Raw genomic sequence first — 18,196 nt, 5'->3', positions numbered from 1 at the left:
GGGTGTGTAAAACTCGTTCTTTCCCTGAAATTAAACAAATGAACAAGAGACACCTTACCTTATCTTCTACAGAGCACCTACACACGGCTTCATACCTCATCAGGAGCGTTTTGTCAGCTTGTACGTTCTTGAGGGGGGGGCGGGGGGGTGGGTTCGTGATTTGGTCATTTTTCCTATATTATTGCGCTTCTTGCGGGTAAACATTGTGAAATGTTTTTTTTGTTTTTTTTGTCTGATTTTTGTTCATTGTCCTTAGTTCCTACTCCGCACTGTAGCCTACAAAGTTAATACGGTTTGCCGTGTTTCATCCTCACAATGATTTCGTAGCTGTGTCACACAGGGAGGCTGTGGCTCAGTCGGCAGAAGGTGGGCGGTTCGATCCCCAGCTCCTCCTGTCCACATGCCCTAAGTGTCCTTGAGCAAGACACTGAACCCTAAAAATCGCTCCCGGTGTGTTGTAAGTCGCTTTGGATAAAAGCGTCAGCTGAATGTAACAGTGTCTGTTAGAAGGGGGAGGAAAGATTTTTTTTTTTTTTTTTTTGTCCTATTTGAAAGATCAAGGATGCAGATGTTGATGTAGTCCTGTGATATACAATCAGGAGTCCGTGAAGGGTGTTTTATTTAGAAAATCGCCCAGGTGCCCTGTGCTTCCCTCTGACTTCCTGCCCCGTGCTGATTGACGGGATCTCGGCCACGCTTCCATCAAAAGCAGACTCCGTGCGTATATTTAGCAAAGCGGAGCAGCGAACCACCTCGCGGACGCCGCTGACGAACCCCCCCCCCCCCCTCCGGCACGTCTGGTGGTGGAATATCAGACATCGACTAGAATGGCAGCGATCAGCTCCGGGGGCTTTCTCGGTCCTGGAACGTGACACAGTCAGAGCCGGTGGAAAATAGGATTTATTTTCTCTTTATGGTCTAAATATCTGCTTTTTAATTTGTTTTGTGTTGTTCGGTGCGTGTAAAATAAGTCTATATTGAAATGGTTCGAATCAAAAACCAAATGATTTGTTTCTGATTTGAACACTATTTTATATTCTGCTTTGATATTTTGCTTTTTTTTTTTTTTTTATAAATTCTTTTTCACTTCTGTCTGAGTATGTTTCTGCCACTGTGGTGGATTTGAAAGAACACTAAGGATCTGAGACAGCCAGCCGTGCCTGTCATGTCCTGCACACTCCTCTGCCAGTAAACTGGTTTTGGCATCAGACTGGATCCTAAAATCATCATTGGGAAGATACAAGGACATAAAACATTTTCTGGAATTTTTCCATGTGGTGTTTATATAATTTTTTTTCACAACAGCGAGATTACAACTGTGCACACAATTACATTTTTATTCTCTAATAAGAAGTTTTACTGTACTCCGTTTAGCAGAACATTTACTCGATATGCAACATAAAAAAAAAAACAGCTTTTGATTTGTTTGTTTGTTTGTTGTACTTTACACCATGAAGTAAATATATGCGTGTCCTCTATAAAAGTTTAAACAGTCTTACCCTGAATAATATTTAAAGCCGGCAATAACCAAGTTTCTACTTTACAGGAAGAACCCGAAGAGAAAGATGTTATAAGAAGCTATGTAGCTGCAGGTTAAAGTAGGCTATCTGCTGCCCATTACCATTAAGTTTCTTGCTCCATCTGTAGAAATGCACTTGAATGTGAAATTTGTATAAAGGCAATTTACAATTATCGCTGGATAGTAGATAACAATATTCTCAAAAATATATATATAGGCATTGTGTTTATGTAATATATGGGGTCACTTCCTTCACAGCACACCAATATCCAGTGATGACAGGTTACTGCCAGCCTAGCATTTCAGAGATTAAGCTGTTTGCTGGGTTGGAGTGGCCCTTCACTCCGAGGTGCAAACAAGAGCTGCTGATGGCCGGAGACTTTCTGATGACGCCCGCCTCACACGGCACTGCTGGGATCTGCGGAGAGTTGAAATGAAACGGGGCCGCTGGCCTACACATTCCACCCAAGACCCACCGCAGTCTGCTGCTCTCGCCCTGGGATGCCTGCCCATACATTAAGATGTGGTTTGGAGCTCTCACAGGAACACAGCGAGGAGAGGCTGGATGAGAGGGATTGGGTTTACAGTGCAAACCACAGACCCACGGTCTGCCTCCTGCCCTGCCTTCCTGCACTCAGCTATACTACATACACAGCTGCTGGTGTTTGTAATGTTGCTGTATGTTTAGGCGGCGGCGGCGGAGAGGGGAGGGGGGCTCACAAGATCCTGCATGTATGTTTAGGCGGCGGCGGCGGAGGAGGGAGGGGGGCTCACAAGATCCCATTATCACTCAAAGGGAGTACAGGCTGAAATAGAAGTTATAATGCATGATGAGAAATTGCATTTTTAAGCATTAAGCGATGGACACAAACGCAAGACAAATAAAAACAATAGTTTTGTTAGGAGGTCTTCACCTGCCGGACCGGATTTGGGAGAGAAAAATCAATTAAAGTGTCGCGCACCCAGTCATTCGCATGAACTTGCACTTCAGCGTGCTTAATATGATTTCAATACATGGGACATGCATGTCAAAACGCTGTCAGAGGTGTGGGGGGGGGGGGGTAGGGTGGCATGGACTGAGGGAGGTAGAAGAGGGTTAGGCAAAATGAGCAGGTCTTAATTGACACTTCACACAGCTGGAGGACCGGTGTTTATGTATTTCAGTCTGCTCAAAAAGCTCTCCACCTAAACTTCACTGTAACAAATTAAAGCCATGCAGCATGAATTTTGCTCCTCACCCATCTCAAAAACACAAACAGCATGTCAACTCCTTTTCCATTTTTACAACCACATTTTACAGCCAGTGAGGGCTGGGCCATATGGACGAAATCCAACACTTACCATATTTTGGACCTAATACCTCGGTACGGTTGACAGATTTGACGGGAGTGAATATCGGTGCGTCCACAAAACATGTACACAACGACAACAGCCTGGCGGACTCGTGAAATTACATCAGTTTACTGTAATGCAACTTTTATAACCAGGAAAAGACAACACTTACACCATATCACAATATATCTAAAATTGTAGACAAAAATCTAGTCCCATATCACAATATAACATTGATAGATTATAGATATACAGCCTCGGCAACGGGGGGAGGGGGGGGGTGCTGCTTTCGGTTTTCAGCCTCTCAAATCAATAAATCCGGGAGATTAATCACACTTGAGTGTGGCAGGAGAAGAAGAAGAAGAAAAAAAAAAAGAAGAATATGTAAAAACAACGAGTGTCACTCGGAGAAGGGCAGACCATTGGCGAGAAGGTGACAGCATATGCCGGGGCTGACTCACTTTCCCCCTCTCACAAGCTCGTGAGGAAGGCAAGAAACCAACACACACACACACACACACACACACACACACACACACACACACTATCATCATCATCTGGGTCAACTCCACAATAGATAGTATGGAGATCGAAGGATGGCTCCTCGCGTTTCTAGCCCGGCGGTGGTGGTGGTGGTGGTGGTGGTCACCAAGGACGCGAGAGACTCGCAGGCAGCAAAGTTGGACGTTGTTTCGAGCGGGGCTTCGCCTCCAAACCGCGACTGAACAACGGGGTCCCGCCTGACCTTCACGAGACAAAGATTTACACCCGGCGTTGTAATAAAAGACCAAAGCTGTAGTACAGAAGAAGAAGAAGAAGAAGAAGAAGCCTGCGGAGGATCAAACTCTCTCTCCCCGCGAAGGAGTCCCCGGAAATACACAGTAAAAGGATGACAAAGCCAAACAATTTCGACTTGCACTTTTTTTTTTTTTTTAATAAGGCTCAGTGGTTAAAAAAAAAAACCAACAACAACAAAAAAAAACAAACAACAACACACAACCTGACGTGTATTTACTAGGGATGCAGCCTGAGACAATAACCCCACTAAACGCGGTGCAGACTAGTAGCTAGCCTACTTACCGGGTGGTCGGTTTTGAGGAAACATTGTAGCCGCCGACTTGTGCGTCTCTCTGTGCGGTTTCTCGTTTTTTTTTTTTTTTTTTTTTTTTTTTTTTTTGGTTGGTTTTTTTTTTTGTTTTTTTTTTTTTGTCCTTCTTCTTTCTTCGTTTTTTTTTTTTTTTTTTTTTTTTTTTTTTTTTGGGGCGGAAAGGCTTCGTCGAGAATACGAGCAGCCGACGTACTATTGTTGGTCTCGCAGAGGCATTTGGCCGGCGTTTCAAAGGTAATGGCAAAGCTAGTACTCGACTCGCTCATCCCTTGCTTCGAGACTCCTTTGTTCTGGGTTAATATCTCCAACCCCGCGCCGAGCACCGCACTCCGACGGGGAGAGGAGAGGAGAAAACACCCCTGGTCCGAGGGAGCTCTCTCTCCCTTCTTCTAAAAGTCCTCAACTTCGCGCTTCCCGCAATTACGATATCGCAAACTGTTTCCCTCTACGATATATTTTCGGCCGTTTGCATTAGCATAAAGGCCGGGAGCGAGAGAGAGAGAGAGAGAGAGAGAGAGAGAGGGGGGGAGAGAAAAAAAAAATGCGGTTTGCTTGTGGCTTCGGAGACGGACACACCAGCAGCACATTGAATGCAGCCGCAGCCTCTTTTGTCTCGCTCGTTGGCCTGCACTCTTTTCACACAGCACTCCCAGTCCCTCACTTCTCCCACACTCCCCCCTTCTCTCATCCTCAATGGGACATTGCATACGAGTAGCTTTCTTTAAGGAGAGAGAGACCTGAAAATAGGGTTTTTGCTGCTTTTTTTTTTTTTTTTCCCCTCCCATGCTTTTTTTTTTTTTTTTTTTTTTAATCAAACTGAATAATCTTATTATAATTTGTTGATGCCCCCGTGTACAGAAACAAACAATGTTATCCGATCTAAAAAAAAAAAAAAAAAAAAAAAAAGTTATAAATAAATACCGGCCAAATCAGAACATCATTTTATTTGATATTTGCAAAGAAAACCCTTTCCTCTCTTGTTAGTGCTGCGTTGTAATTAGGTTCATCCGCATGTAGCCATGGAATTTAAAAAAAAAAACGTAGCTAACACAATGGGAAATTTTAATTTTTATAACAAGTCCAGCATTTCTTTAGAAAGAAGAGGTTCAGAGGAATTGTTCAGCGATTGAATGAAATCTCCACGTGGAGGGCTCGGCCTCGGCACAGTAAAACACTGGTAAAATGGGCCAATGAACATTGAGAACACCCACGTGGGGTGTGGCGACCGTTTGCCGATTGGTGGGCACAGGTAGCACAGTGCTCCACACGTCAATCAAAGCAGGCTACAACCGCTCTGTGAGGTTAACCCTTTCCTGGGTGCTTGGAGTGATTGCGAGGAGCTGTGTGGTTGCTTGTATCAAGATTCAGTGGTTTTCCTTTTTCTCCCCACAAACCCAGCAATGCATTAAAAAAAAAAAAAAAAAAAAAATACATAAAAAAAATCTTAAATTTTTGTCCTTTTCGATATGAAAAATAAATACACTTTGCATTTACTCGACTTTGCGCATCCCTTCTAGATGTTAAAAATGTATCATGACCACAGGGAGCTGATTAAACATTAAAGACCAAACATCTAAATAGGGGCCCAATAAGGCATCAAGAACCCACAGAAGTACAATATCAGTAATGCTTGCAACACTTGCATGGGTAATATTGCATGCGCACACTGTCGTTACCTGGAAAAAGGAGAATTATTCTGGAGTATAAGGCAGAAATGGTGGGAAAAATTGGTATTCTGGTGGCACGACCCCTTTAGCTGGGCTCATAATTAGAGAGAGAGATATTGAAAAAGAGCAATTTCTGACAGTGGAAATCACAAACCTGCCAGAGGTGGAGTTGGAAAATATAGATGGGTGTGTGTGTGTGTTTGTGTGAGAATATATATGTGTGTGTGTGTTTGTGTGAGAATATGTGTGGTGTGTGGTGTGTGTGTGTGTGGAGGTGTGTGTGTGTGTGAGAGAGAAAGAGAGACAGAAAGAGAAAAAGGCAGAGGGAGAGGGAGAGGGAGGGGAAGGAGGTAGGGAGGGAGGGAGGAGGAAGAGAATAAAGGATGAAGGACGGCAGGGGGGATGCTGAGAAAGACGAGCCAGTAGGAGGGTTAGGAGATTGAAGGAGAGAGAGAGAGAGAGAGAGAGCGAGAGAGAAGGAGAATGCACACGGGTGATGAAAAAAAAGTGTGTGTGTGTGTGTGTGTGTGTGTGTGTGTGTGTGTGTGTGTGCGCGCAGCGGCGTGGTGTGTGCGGCTTGTGTATGTGTGTTGAGCAGACAAGTGAGGGGATGAAAAAGAGAGAAGGGCGAGGGGAGCAAGTGGGAAGAGTGGAGAGGGAAGGCAGAGAAAGAGGGAGAGAGAAAGAAAGATTTTATTGCCATTTTTTTCCCATGAATTTTAATGCACAGCTCCGGTCTCCCTCCCGGATTCCGGGATCACATTTATTAGAAAGAAAAAAAAAAAAAAGTCATGAGGAATGCAGTGCTTTGCAGTCTGCTGCTGCACAGGGCGATGTTTCATGTTGGTGGGGTGTGTATGTTGGGTGGGTGGGAGGTGGTTGCTGGGTTGGGTGGTGGGGTAGGCGGGGAGGGTTCACAGGATGTATGAACCTGCTTTGTGTTGTGCTGGGGGGGCGGGAGGGGGGGGGGGGGTTATAATAATATAGATGATAGAAAATGATAAGTGAAGGACACATATTATTGCTATTGGCAGGTCAGATGAAGGAGTGCACTAGGTGTGTGCGTGGCGTGTGTGCGATGTGTGTGTGTGTGTGTGTGTGTGTGTGTGTGTGTGTGTGTGTGTGTGTGTGTGTGTGTGTTGTGTGTGTGTGTATGTGTGTGTGTATTGTGTGTGTATTGGCTGAGCTCCAGTGATTAAATACACAAAGTCCACATTGCCCTTCTCTCCTCCTCGACGGGACATCAAAGTGGCCCCACAATGGAAGAGCACACAATGGCCGTAACGCTACAGGACCTTTTGGGTTTTAGCTCGGCCCGTGTGAGGTTGTTAAGAGCCAATTCTGTCATGTACGCTGCAGTCTCAGTAAAACACATGCTAACCTGCAACACACCTGTCTCAAAGGGGAAAAAAAAAAGTGGTTAGAAAGTGCATGCCTGAGGGAGCGGCAGCACAACTTAAAGCACGGACAGAGAGCCGCTGTTAAAGCCAAGACACCGCTTATCCATACAATTTTATCACCGAGCAGCAAAACAGGTGATGAAAACCAGTTCACTTCCCTCAAAACGTCCGAGGCGACTTCATCCCTTCGCAGTTGCCAACAGCGATATGAGTGTCAAACTGTGACTGATATTAATACTAAATGATGCCCGCGATAACAACGGACAAGGTCTGGTGGTCAGACATCCTGTCGACATGAAGAACCATCATTTCTTTTGTTTACTGGCAGGCAGAATGATGAGAGTGGTTATTACAATGTTTTCCTTGGATCAATAACCTTCACTGTCTGCAGCTCCCTCCCCAGACACGAGCATTTGCAGGATTATATACTGATATCTCATCCAAAAACAAAAGTGTAAGATGCCAGGTTCTGTCATAAACTCAAGACATTCAAGCTCAAAGGAAAAAAAACAACATGAAAAACAGACTGTATTGCCAAAGAACGATGCATTCATGGGCCCATCCTTAGAGTCTGGATGATTTTTATTATTATTATTTTTTAATCCTAGAGATGCAAGGCCAAGTCTACGTGACCTGACAATCACTTTAGAGCACAAGAGATATTTGTACAATACAGTTTTAAAGTGAAAAAAAAATATCCAGCTATGTAAAGCATCAACAGTAAACATCAGGTTTTAGAGACAGTCCTTCAGAATAAAAGAACTAGGCCTATTTTTTTCTTCCAGACCTACAATTTCACAACAATCACAGACCATCACAGACCATCAGGAGACCATCGTGGACACAGCAGGGGAGCTAATTTCTGCAACAAGGCCTCTGCAGACCGGACTGCACCGCAACCCTCAAGATGTGTTGCATTTTCAGCTGCAGCTTCTTCTCAACATAAAGCCTGTGTTTGTTACACTTAAAAAAAAAAAATTAAAAAAAACCTTATTCTCTACCACTCACCATATGTCGAGGGTCCTCTAGTGCAACTAGTTTAGTCCCCTTTTTCTTCAAACTATTGAAAGTGAAGGAAATCTCAAACTGACCTTGACACAGTTAAATCAACTAACTTCAAGATGACATTTGATATCAAAAGAAGTCCTGGAGTATGAATCAATGTTTTTAAACTGTGTTCGACTCAAAGGTAGACAGAGCTTCCTCTTTTCCCCCTCAAAAAAATAGAACATCTTTCAAAGGAAAAGGGATGATCTTGGTGAAAGGTGCTCCGGTTTGGGTCATAAACTTTTGGTTTTGTGCTATCCTGCCCTTCCCGGCCCTGCCGCCTCTCCCCAATTTCCCCACTGCCTTCAGGTTGGGGTAGAGAGTGACTCCTACGGCCCCCGACGGGGGCTTGAGTGACAGGAAGACAAGGCCGGAGTGTTGTCGTGATGCCCCCCCCCCCCCTCTCCCCACCACCCCTACCCTGTCCCTCATCAGACAAGCTGGGTGTCAACGCAGAGACGGCACAGTGATTTATTGGTCTCTACTCCTCTGGGACACCCTCCTCCTCGGCGCCCCTTCCTCCCCAACTCACACACATACACACACAATCTCCCCCCTCCCACCCCCACCCGCTTCCCCTCCTCGCACCCCCCAACCCCCACTGTCTCTGCCCCCCCCAACCCTCCATCCCCTCCCCTTCTGTCCTCTCCTGCTGCATGGGCCCTGGGGGAAAGAAGGGGTAATGACCCACATCAGCAGCAGCTATGCTCACACACACACACACACACACACACACACGCACACACACACACACACACACACACACACACACACACACACACACACACACACACACAACACACACACACACACTTCCTCTCCTTGCAGGCGGTGGATACAAATAAATACCCTCAGTGACACACATACGCACACGTATGCACACATAAAACAGACGCTGACACATTTACGCCCACAGGCATGTGTGGATCAGGGAACTCAGGAATTCCAGTGCTGCACCATAACATAGTCCCCCTCCTCTCCCCCCCCTCCCCGTCTCCTCCAGTTGTCAGACCACATAACACAACACAGGGGAGATCGATACTGAACAAATTTTTTTTCTGCGGCATTGGCTAAATAGTTCCATTTGTAAATAGGACAGTGTTTCTATCATAAATTGTGGTAGCCTCAAGAAGACGGAACATACACGTCTTCTTTTCACTGCCATGTTTGTCTTAACAAAACAGAACAATGAAGTGATTGAATCTAGCTTTAAGATTGGACTCAAAACATTCCTTTTTGATGAAGCCTATAGTTAGGGCTGGCTCGGGTAGACCTGAACCAACCCTTAGTTATGCTGTTATCGGCCGAGGCTGCTGGGGGACCTCGTTACATGCGGAGCTTCTTTTCTTTCCTCCTACTCTTTAACTGACTCATACCTCACCATCTTTTTCTCTCCCATAGTTTCTTCTTATTGTCTGTTGTCTCCATTCAGTTCCTTCGCTCGCGTAGTTTCTGTTCTTTCTTTTCCAGATGTCCCGTCATGGAGCTACACGTCTCGGCCCTGCGCTTGTCAACTCCACCAACAGTTCTTCTCTTGTATCTCTATGCTGTCCTTTTCTCTCTCTGCTCTCCTCTCACCCCAACCGGTCGAGGCAGATGGCCGCTAACCCCTGAGCCTGGTTCTGTCTGAGGTTTCTTCCTGTTAAGAGGGAGTTTTTTCTTCCCTCTGTTGGAGGTTTTTCTACCTTAAAGAGGAGTTTTTCTTCCCTCCTAGCTTATGTGGGAATTGTTCAATTGTTGGGTTTCTCTGTATAATATTGTAAAGTCTTGCTGTAAGGACTTTAATGTGTTAAGTGTCATGAAATAACCTGTGTTGTGATTTGGCGCTATATAAATAAAGTTGAATTGAATTGAATTGAATTTGTGTCTCTCTGCACTGAAGTGGAATCAGATCTGCTTTTGACTCTCCAAATGTCTTTCAGAGAAGCAACTTGCACAACATGGCCATGAAACCCCAACGTTTGCCCTGTGACCTCACAGAGGCAACGCTGAAGCAAGAAGACTTCTTAAAAAACAGAGTTTCCTTATTGAGTTTTGTTGCAAAAAGATAACTTCATATGTGCCAATGAGATTCCAAGACAAGGTCAATGTGATGGTTCATATCCTTACAATTTGCTGCTTTTTTTTATTTTAAGGGAGAAGAGCTTCTTTTCAGAGCCTGATTTTGAATGCAGCCGGCCGATCCACACTGAAGGGAAACTGAAGAGGTTAAACCTGGGCACTGACTTGCAAATTCTACTGACAGTGCTGTGCGCATGCTGTCACTCATCTCACGCAACAGAGTGATGCTCTACTGCAAGAAGTGTGCAGTCACTGCCACAGGTCTCCACTCTACCCGAGTGCTGGCAAGCTGGAGTGTGAAGGTCAGGAGTTAATGTGTGTGTTTATACACTTAACATAGGAAGGGGGATTATGTAAATACATTTTTCATGCAAAGCAGGACAAGAGATGCAGCAGGGCACCAAATGATCCACTGGAATTACAGAGTTTGGCTCTAAAATGACCCATCTACATAAAAATCACAACTTTTTTTGGTAAAAAAAAACAACAATTTATACCAACTTTCCTCATGAATAATAGAGAAAGCACTAATGTTAAATTTTGGGCTATCCTTACTCCTGTTGGTGGATATATATGCGGTCAACAATTTGCGTTAAACGGTTCAATAAATTGAGTTTTACCCTCCAGATAAACTCCCAATTTACACCTTCAGTAGGCAATAAACTAGAACACTGCATTATGCTGCCACCTGCTGTTCAACATCAGTAGTGCAACAGCACGAAATAAGGTTTGTACAGTATATATTCGTGTTAGTCATCCCAGGGTGTGATAATAAAGTGTAATTGATAAATTATGATCAGTCAACACTAACAAAGTACTAATAAAGCTTTACACTGGTGGTGGGGTTGGAAAGGTGGTTACCTGTTTCCAGGAATGAGGTCCAAGTTACCTGCTACTACAGGGGTATTTTCGAGGAGTTGTAAGATGATAAAAACATTCAACAGGTAGTGGTGGAAAGTGCTGCCAAACACTGTCGCACGTCCAAAAATGCCGTTTTCCTGCACCAGGCTGCAAATAAGGAGCCGTACCACAGGGTGTCGCCATTACACTGTAAATACCCGGCTGTCTGTAAGTCAATGGTTATTCAAGAGGCAGGAAAAATCATCACACTAAGTCTTTAACACTAATTTGTGTGAAGTTATAGAATATATTACATACACGTTGTGCTCAGTCAACACAGTGTTTTCAATGGAGATTAATTCTCACATACAAGTAATTATATCTGGCAGTCACATTTCCTCAGCCACAATTATGGAACCTGTCAAGGGCCAATAAGGGGTTGCAACTTTTGTTTTTATTTTCTTAATTTTTGTTTTTTTGATGACATTAAAAACTGGCTTCAGTAACGGTTTAGTGAATCATTTCCCTAAAGTTATACAGTGCATAAAACTTTAAATACTAAATAATATTAACATACCTTAAAGAAAAACAGTTATGTTTTTAGCATATCAGGTGGTGGATACAGCGATCATCTTGCTGTGGATGTTAATATTATGACTATATTTCAGTCAACAGGACCTGTTTCACTTTCGTATATAATGTTAGGTGATAAATGTTGTTAAAAAGTTACATGCAACGATATGAAGATGTTTATGCTGTTTTTCTGTAAGTTATAAGCCGATTACCCATCACATTTTAATACCCTAAGAAACTATATGATTAACCAGTAAAGCAGCATCATGTCTCTACAGCTGTTGGACGTGATGTCATACAGATCGGCAGTTTTCCTCTCTGCCGGGGTCGTCCAGTCTTTTGGGTGTTCCAGCGGAGATCTTAATGTTTGTGAGTGCTGATCAGGGCAGACGCTGCTAAATCAATAAGGACCATCAGCAGCATCTCAGTGAGGATCTTATGTGGCTTCTGGCCTCTTTACTTTAATCTGATGGAAATTGAACAAGTCCGACTGCCTCAGCCAGACCTTGCCACAACTTATCCCTGAGGTCATTCATTCACAGTTTTAGCTTGATGATTCGTTTTCTAAAAAGCGAATATTTTTTACTTTGTCTGAGCCCATTAATTACAAATTATTTGCAATACTACTTTTAACTTCTGCAACAACATGAGGTGAACATATTTTCAGTTCTTAGTTTATTCTAATAAGAATGCAGTTTTTTATTTGAAATATATTGCACTCTTTCTTTAGTCAAGGTAGAGCTTCTTCTTTTCTTCATCAGTGCTGTAACATGAGGACAAATTGAAGACTTTGAAATTATATTGCAGATCAGAACTTTTGAAAGTCTGTCCAAGAAATCAAAACTTCCAGTAGTGCTTCTAAACCATTTTTAAAATATTGTAATCTTAAATGTCTCCAGATGGCTGGTTTTTCTTTAGTCTTTTTTTTTTAAACTATGCTTTACCTTCTTATCATTGAGGTAAATACAAGTTTCTTTCTTTCTTTTCCCCTTCCAGTTGTATCTCGCCAGCACTTTGGCCTCTTTAGAAGCATTTTAGGAGTATGAACCGCCTCTTCCTTTCTGTCTTGGCAGGCAGCATCTACACTAACATTTTCCCTTCTTTCATTCACTGTTCCTTCCTTCTTGCTCTGCAGATTCCTGGCGCAGGACGGCAACTTGTATTTTCCAGGGGAGACCAGCTGGCTGTTGAGCAGACCAAGGCCTCCCACTTCCCCCTGTGGTCCTTCTCTTGCTGCTGCAGCCACACGGACAACAGCAACACAAGAAGACAGAAGACAGATTTAAACTCATTGTGTCAAAGATCGATTCCTGACTGTCTAAAGAAGAGAAACATCTGACTTAATGCAAAAATAAGATCTGCTCCAAGAGTCAGATGTTAGATTGTCCAGCAATTTCTTACAAAGCCATAAATTCTTTCAGCAGAAAAATATTTTACCACAATGTCAGACCACATTTGGTGTAATAAAGTAAACAGGAGTGTTAAATGACAACTTCTCAATGATATACAGTATCTAGCCCGACTGGGGGTGGACGGCTGTGTACTCAGTGTAACTGATTTAGTAACAGGTCAGACCCTTTAGTTTGGGTCCCACAAAAATGCAGTTAAAGTGCCATTTAAGAAATATGTTGGTATTTGTGAATCACCATCCCCAATGCTGTGTAAATGCTGAGTTAGGGGATTTGAAGTGTGTGTGTTGAGCTTGCCGAGGGGTTAAATCTACATGTACATAGGCCTGTATCTGGCCTCAGTCCCCATAAGATAATACATAACTCACTGTAATCTAAACGTGAAAACTCAAACATAACAGCATTATAAAACACACACATATCATCCTCGGCTGATGAGATGGGTGGTCTCTGCATGAGCCCACGCATGAGTGCTTTACACTATGTCACCGTATATCATGACATGTTTCTTGTGCAAACACATGACACAGAAACAGAACTACACCTTTCCTGATTATCGTTTTTGTGCATTAATAACTGGAACCTGAATTCATCCACGTGGCCTCGACGACACGGTGCACTTCCCTTTGCAATGACATCATTCCAGCCTGAAACAGGACCTTGGGCTGTTTCCCAACAGAGGCCCTGTCACACATGGCCTCTAGCGACGTACCTGAGGTTTGTTTACCTCTCCGTGTTGCTGCTATTCCACAGCGGGACAAGTTTTCCCCTCGACCATAAATCTCTGATGTCTTGCAAGACTTGCAGTGTCGAGGGGGAACGACACGAAGCCCCTGGCCGAGGCAAGAGAAATGGTGTGTGTGCAAATATATAAATATATAAATCCCTCGTCAGGGTCACTGGTGGTAGTGGTGAGGATGGCTTGCAGCCAGATAAGCTGCTCTGCTCTCTTTCCCTGGGCTGCCTGAAAGAAATGTGCCATTATCCAGCGAGGCACCTACAGCTGGGCCCCTGAGCACAGAGCGACTGTCCAAGACAACATGCAAATGCCAAGAGACTGGAGACTGGAAGCTAGATGCGAGAGAGCTTCAGATACCTCCTCAGACTGTTTACGACCACCTCCACTACAGCCAAGAGCTTCTGCTGCCTCACTACCTTTTCCCTCACTAATCTTTCTTTCCAGGAGGTCAATGCAAGTGAGAGTCAAATGTCTGAGACAAACACTGACTGTGCAGGCTGTAGTTAGAATAAGAGGGATCTCTAGAAAATTAAAATTAGTCAAGAGAGCGCATTTGCAAGACTTTGTCACTCCAAACGAAGGTCTTCTTTAGCAGTTCAGACTGAAATCAAACTCACTCTCTTATTAGGAGACTGCAAGAGACATGCATAATCTAATAGATTGTCCTATCTGTCAGACGTTGGTGGGATCACGGTGCTGCAGCGCAAAGACTGTCAAGGTCAAGTTGGTATCCTTGCTGTTGTTGTTGTCACCATCACTATCACCTTCATCACTTTTCATCTTTCTGTGACTCTCTTGTTATCTTAACTAGTGTAATTATAGCTGCCACCAACCAAGCACTGCTGATTAATCCCAGCTGTGGAGGCAGTCTGGTATTGTGTTCTTGATTATAAAGGCAATATATATATATATATATTCAAGAGAAAAAGCAAAAACATGTCAGCACAATTAACCGTCAACTGTACAGAATTAGACTTGAGTGCAAATCATAAAAGAAGGAAATACATTCAGTTTCAGTGATTTTCTGTTCCAAAGGCAAACAGCTGCAGGTTTGTGGGCTGGAAACAAATGAAATAAAAAAATTAATGCTGTCACTGATTTAATTGTCAATGAAAAGAAAAAAAAAAAGAGGGTTTTTTTTGTCTAGAGAGAACTTTCTGGTCCAGCTGAGTGTGTACAGCATATATGACAGCACTATTAGTGTGAAAAATGACTGCGTATTTGGGTCAAAATCAAAAACATGTTTGGTCTGCCTTACAGAAAAGTAATAACCCACAGAATTAGAGCCCAGTCGATACTGGAAATTTGGGGCTGATGCAGATACAGATATTAAGATGTAAAAAAAAAATCAGATGTAAATAACTGTCCTGTGAAAATTGTTTTCATATGGGTGATAATGGCAAACATATATACCCATACTGTAATAGGCTAATATCAGTTTATAGAATCGGCCGGCCGATACATCAGTCGGCCTCTACACTGAATCTCACTAAGTTTTCAAACTACGAATGCCCTGATCATTGAATAATTCCCTCTGCACATAAGGGTTAGAGTAGACTATTCCTCTGATTAAGTCCTGTGGTGTTAATAATGAAATAACCTTCATTATTTCAAATTATTCAAGGCCATGCCACTGGTTGATGAACATTAATAACATGAGTATGTGCGGGTGAGTATGTTTAGAAGTGGAACAGAAGGGGGTTAATTAATGTGCCTCTTTGCAGAAGCAATACTTGTGGCTGCGGAACAGGAAGACTAGCTGCTGTCTATAATAGGAAGCGAAAAACAACAGAGACTAGCTGCTCATTTCTGGAGGCATTTTAATTGCTAGAATACAGCGCCAGGCTAAAAATGTATCCACTGGCTTGTTGCATGAGAAACTAGCAGAAGCTGCACTCTGTAACACCTCTCAATCAATGCTGCAGAAAGAAATAAGGCTGTCAACATGCACACATATGGCAAATACACACATTGATGAAATTAGTCCTGTTTTAAAAGTCTCTGTTGTTGGGAATCTGCACATTTGAGCATATCTGTTCAAATTCTTGTCTCCGTCAATCGATTCAGTGAATGAAAGCAAAAAAAAAAATCACTGAGCTGTATGACTGCCTTCTGCCCCTATGACCTCTTCAGTCAATGAAAGTATGTCTTATATGATGCAGAGGGTCAGAAGCACCGGTGGTTCCTCATGCTGCAGTATCGACCTGTCGGCCTGTGTCAAAGTTGGTGTGAAACTGTTGGCAATAAGCGACTTTCTGGCATGCAGTTTCCACGTTCAAGTGTTGAAAATATGACATAAACAGTTCCAGCTCAGTGGAAGCCACAAACTGGTTAAATTCAACACAGGTGAAAGAATAAGAGCCTTCCCGGTCTTCCATTTATCCTCCTTTAATCATGGAAACCAGTCCAACTCTCCCTCATGTTTGTTTCAGTTTTATACTCCCTTCCCCTGATTCCTGTTACTTCTCATTTCACCTCTTTATTCCTTTCTGTCCATTTGTATAAACATCTGGAAACACAGTTACATAGTCATTGTCGTTTGATCCTTGTTACCCACTCTGATTCCTTCCGTCATTCATGCCTCTCATTTTCACAAACCAAATGATTGAACAGTTTTCTATCAGCGACACACAGTGATAATTATCTAGCTACAGCATTTCTCAGCATCCCTGTCCCACATTCACTCTTCACCACTGTTTCTGGTCCTGAAAAAACAGTTGGAAACAATGATGAAAATGGGCTGAACGCTCGAGTGTATACTGTACAGCTTTGTCTGTCACAGCATCAAAATACTGGCAACCGAGTTTTTTCTGTCACGCTTTACTGCTTCCAGATCTGAGGTTTTCCTGAAACCGCTCGTCTCAAGAGCCACTTCTCACCAGGCTCTTGGTCATTCACAGAATTTCATCCCTGTGGACTGGTCCATTCATGATTTGTGACGGTTTTTAAGGAATGATATCTTTATGGTTTATCTTTTCACTGTTGTCTGTAAATCAGTTGTGCTGCATAGATTTTCAATAAACCTATTCCTATATTGGCTTGAAAGAAGGTGCATACTGCAGCTGTGGAAAGTGACTGAGTACAGATACTAAAGTATAGTATTTAAATTGGTATGGTATTATTTTACTTGAGTATATCCATTTGATTTAACTCCTCTGTAACTCAGAAAATATTGGAATTTTCCTCCAGTAAATTTAGACATATATAATACATTGTTATGGATTAAACTACCTAAAAGTGTACACATTTCTGAAAGTTTACAACCTCAACTAAATTCAAAAATGTAATTCATCGTGCACATTCATGGATCAGTAATACAATGTATTAATCCAATCCAACAATTAATAATATAAATAAACAATAATTAATCTACAGAATTAATAGCACAGGATATTTACTTTAGAATACTTACAGGGATAATTGTTCTGCATTATGAGTAGTTCTGCGTTTGATTCTTGAAGAAATTGATTTTCAAACTTCAGTACTTACAATTTTGAGTGTCATAATTTTACTTTTACTTAAGTATCTGGATACATCTTCCACTACCACCATATTCTGCTTTTCATGCAAGTCTATGATCATTAAGTATACTGAACAATATTTAATGATATGTTGGTTATTCCCAAATTTAAATTTTATAACATACAAACAGTTTGTTGACCAGAAAATAATGTAAAACAACAGGAAATTAATGTATTCACTCCTGGTGGAGTATTTGTTTGAGAATTTGCTTCATTAACCTTTTAGATAATGACTTGCTACAGCAGATATGCTGTTTAGCAAACTCAGGAATAGCATGATTACCATAGAACCCACATCTCATGATGATAACAAGGCATATTTTACATTATAGGCCTTAAGGATAATAGATTCAGTAAGGCTATATTATGCATCCCTGGAGGAATTAATGATATAGCTGTGAACTCATGCATCGTAAATCACCCCGAAGAAGAAGAGGCATGCTAAATACTCATGTAAATAAAATACCTTAATGTTTTTCATTCCCAGTTGTTTCGACATCACAGTAAAAAAAATTGCCCCACGTACGCACAACTTTTACAACATGCAAGTGAGTAATATTGTTTTAAATGAGGGATGACAGTGGTTTTCAAAACCGCTGCCAGCGAAACTCCCACAAATGTCCCCGTGGGTCCAGTGTTTATTTCGTTATAAATATGTGTGTATATTTTTGTGGTTCGTGCCATTCTCTAGCCACACTGAGGCAGCAGAGGGAGCCTTGATTAACCCTTCCTGAATCTTCAGCATTTGGTATTAATTATAAAAAAAAAAAAAAAAAGAACATTTAATGTGCAAGAAAATCATGTAATAAATCTTGAAGTTGACAGTATGTCTCCAGAGGTAAAACTATAAATCTTCAAGCATGGATTGGTCAAACCATGTGCTCACATCAGCTTCAGCTTCATAATACACCCCAATCTGCCTCTGTGCCCTTGTGTTATTGATTAATCTGGTATTTTGTGTGACTCTTCATGGAATTTAA

At 42.4% G+C, this 18,196-nt stretch overlaps 2 protein-coding genes across 3 annotated transcripts in view; both read right to left on the bottom strand.

Moving 5' to 3' along the window:
• The window catches only part of tle2a (TLE family member 2, transcriptional corepressor a), a 45,724-nt gene extending 41,649 nt beyond the window's left edge, over positions 1 to 4,075 (bottom strand). For both annotated transcript variants that reach the window (XM_069150374.1, XM_069150376.1), the window contains exon 1: positions 3,934 to 4,075. In XM_069150374.1, the coding sequence (XP_069006475.1) occupies positions 3,934 to 3,956 (23 nt within the window). In that variant the 5' untranslated portion in view covers positions 3,957 to 4,075. The remainder of the gene's footprint in view (positions 1 to 3,933) is intronic.
• Positions 1 to 18,196, bottom strand: part of plpp2b (phospholipid phosphatase 2b) — a 43,727-nt gene that overhangs the window by 6,116 nt on the left and 19,415 nt on the right. The window lies entirely within an intron of this gene.

Source organism: Embiotoca jacksoni, unplaced genomic scaffold, assembly GCF_022577435.1.
Source record: "Embiotoca jacksoni isolate LCO1_2020_lvr unplaced genomic scaffold, fEmbJac1.0.p SCAF_16, whole genome shotgun sequence".
NCBI classification, from domain to species: domain Eukaryota; kingdom Metazoa; phylum Chordata; class Actinopteri; family Embiotocidae; genus Embiotoca; species Embiotoca jacksoni.
This window is presented reverse-complemented; position numbering and strand designations above follow the sequence as displayed.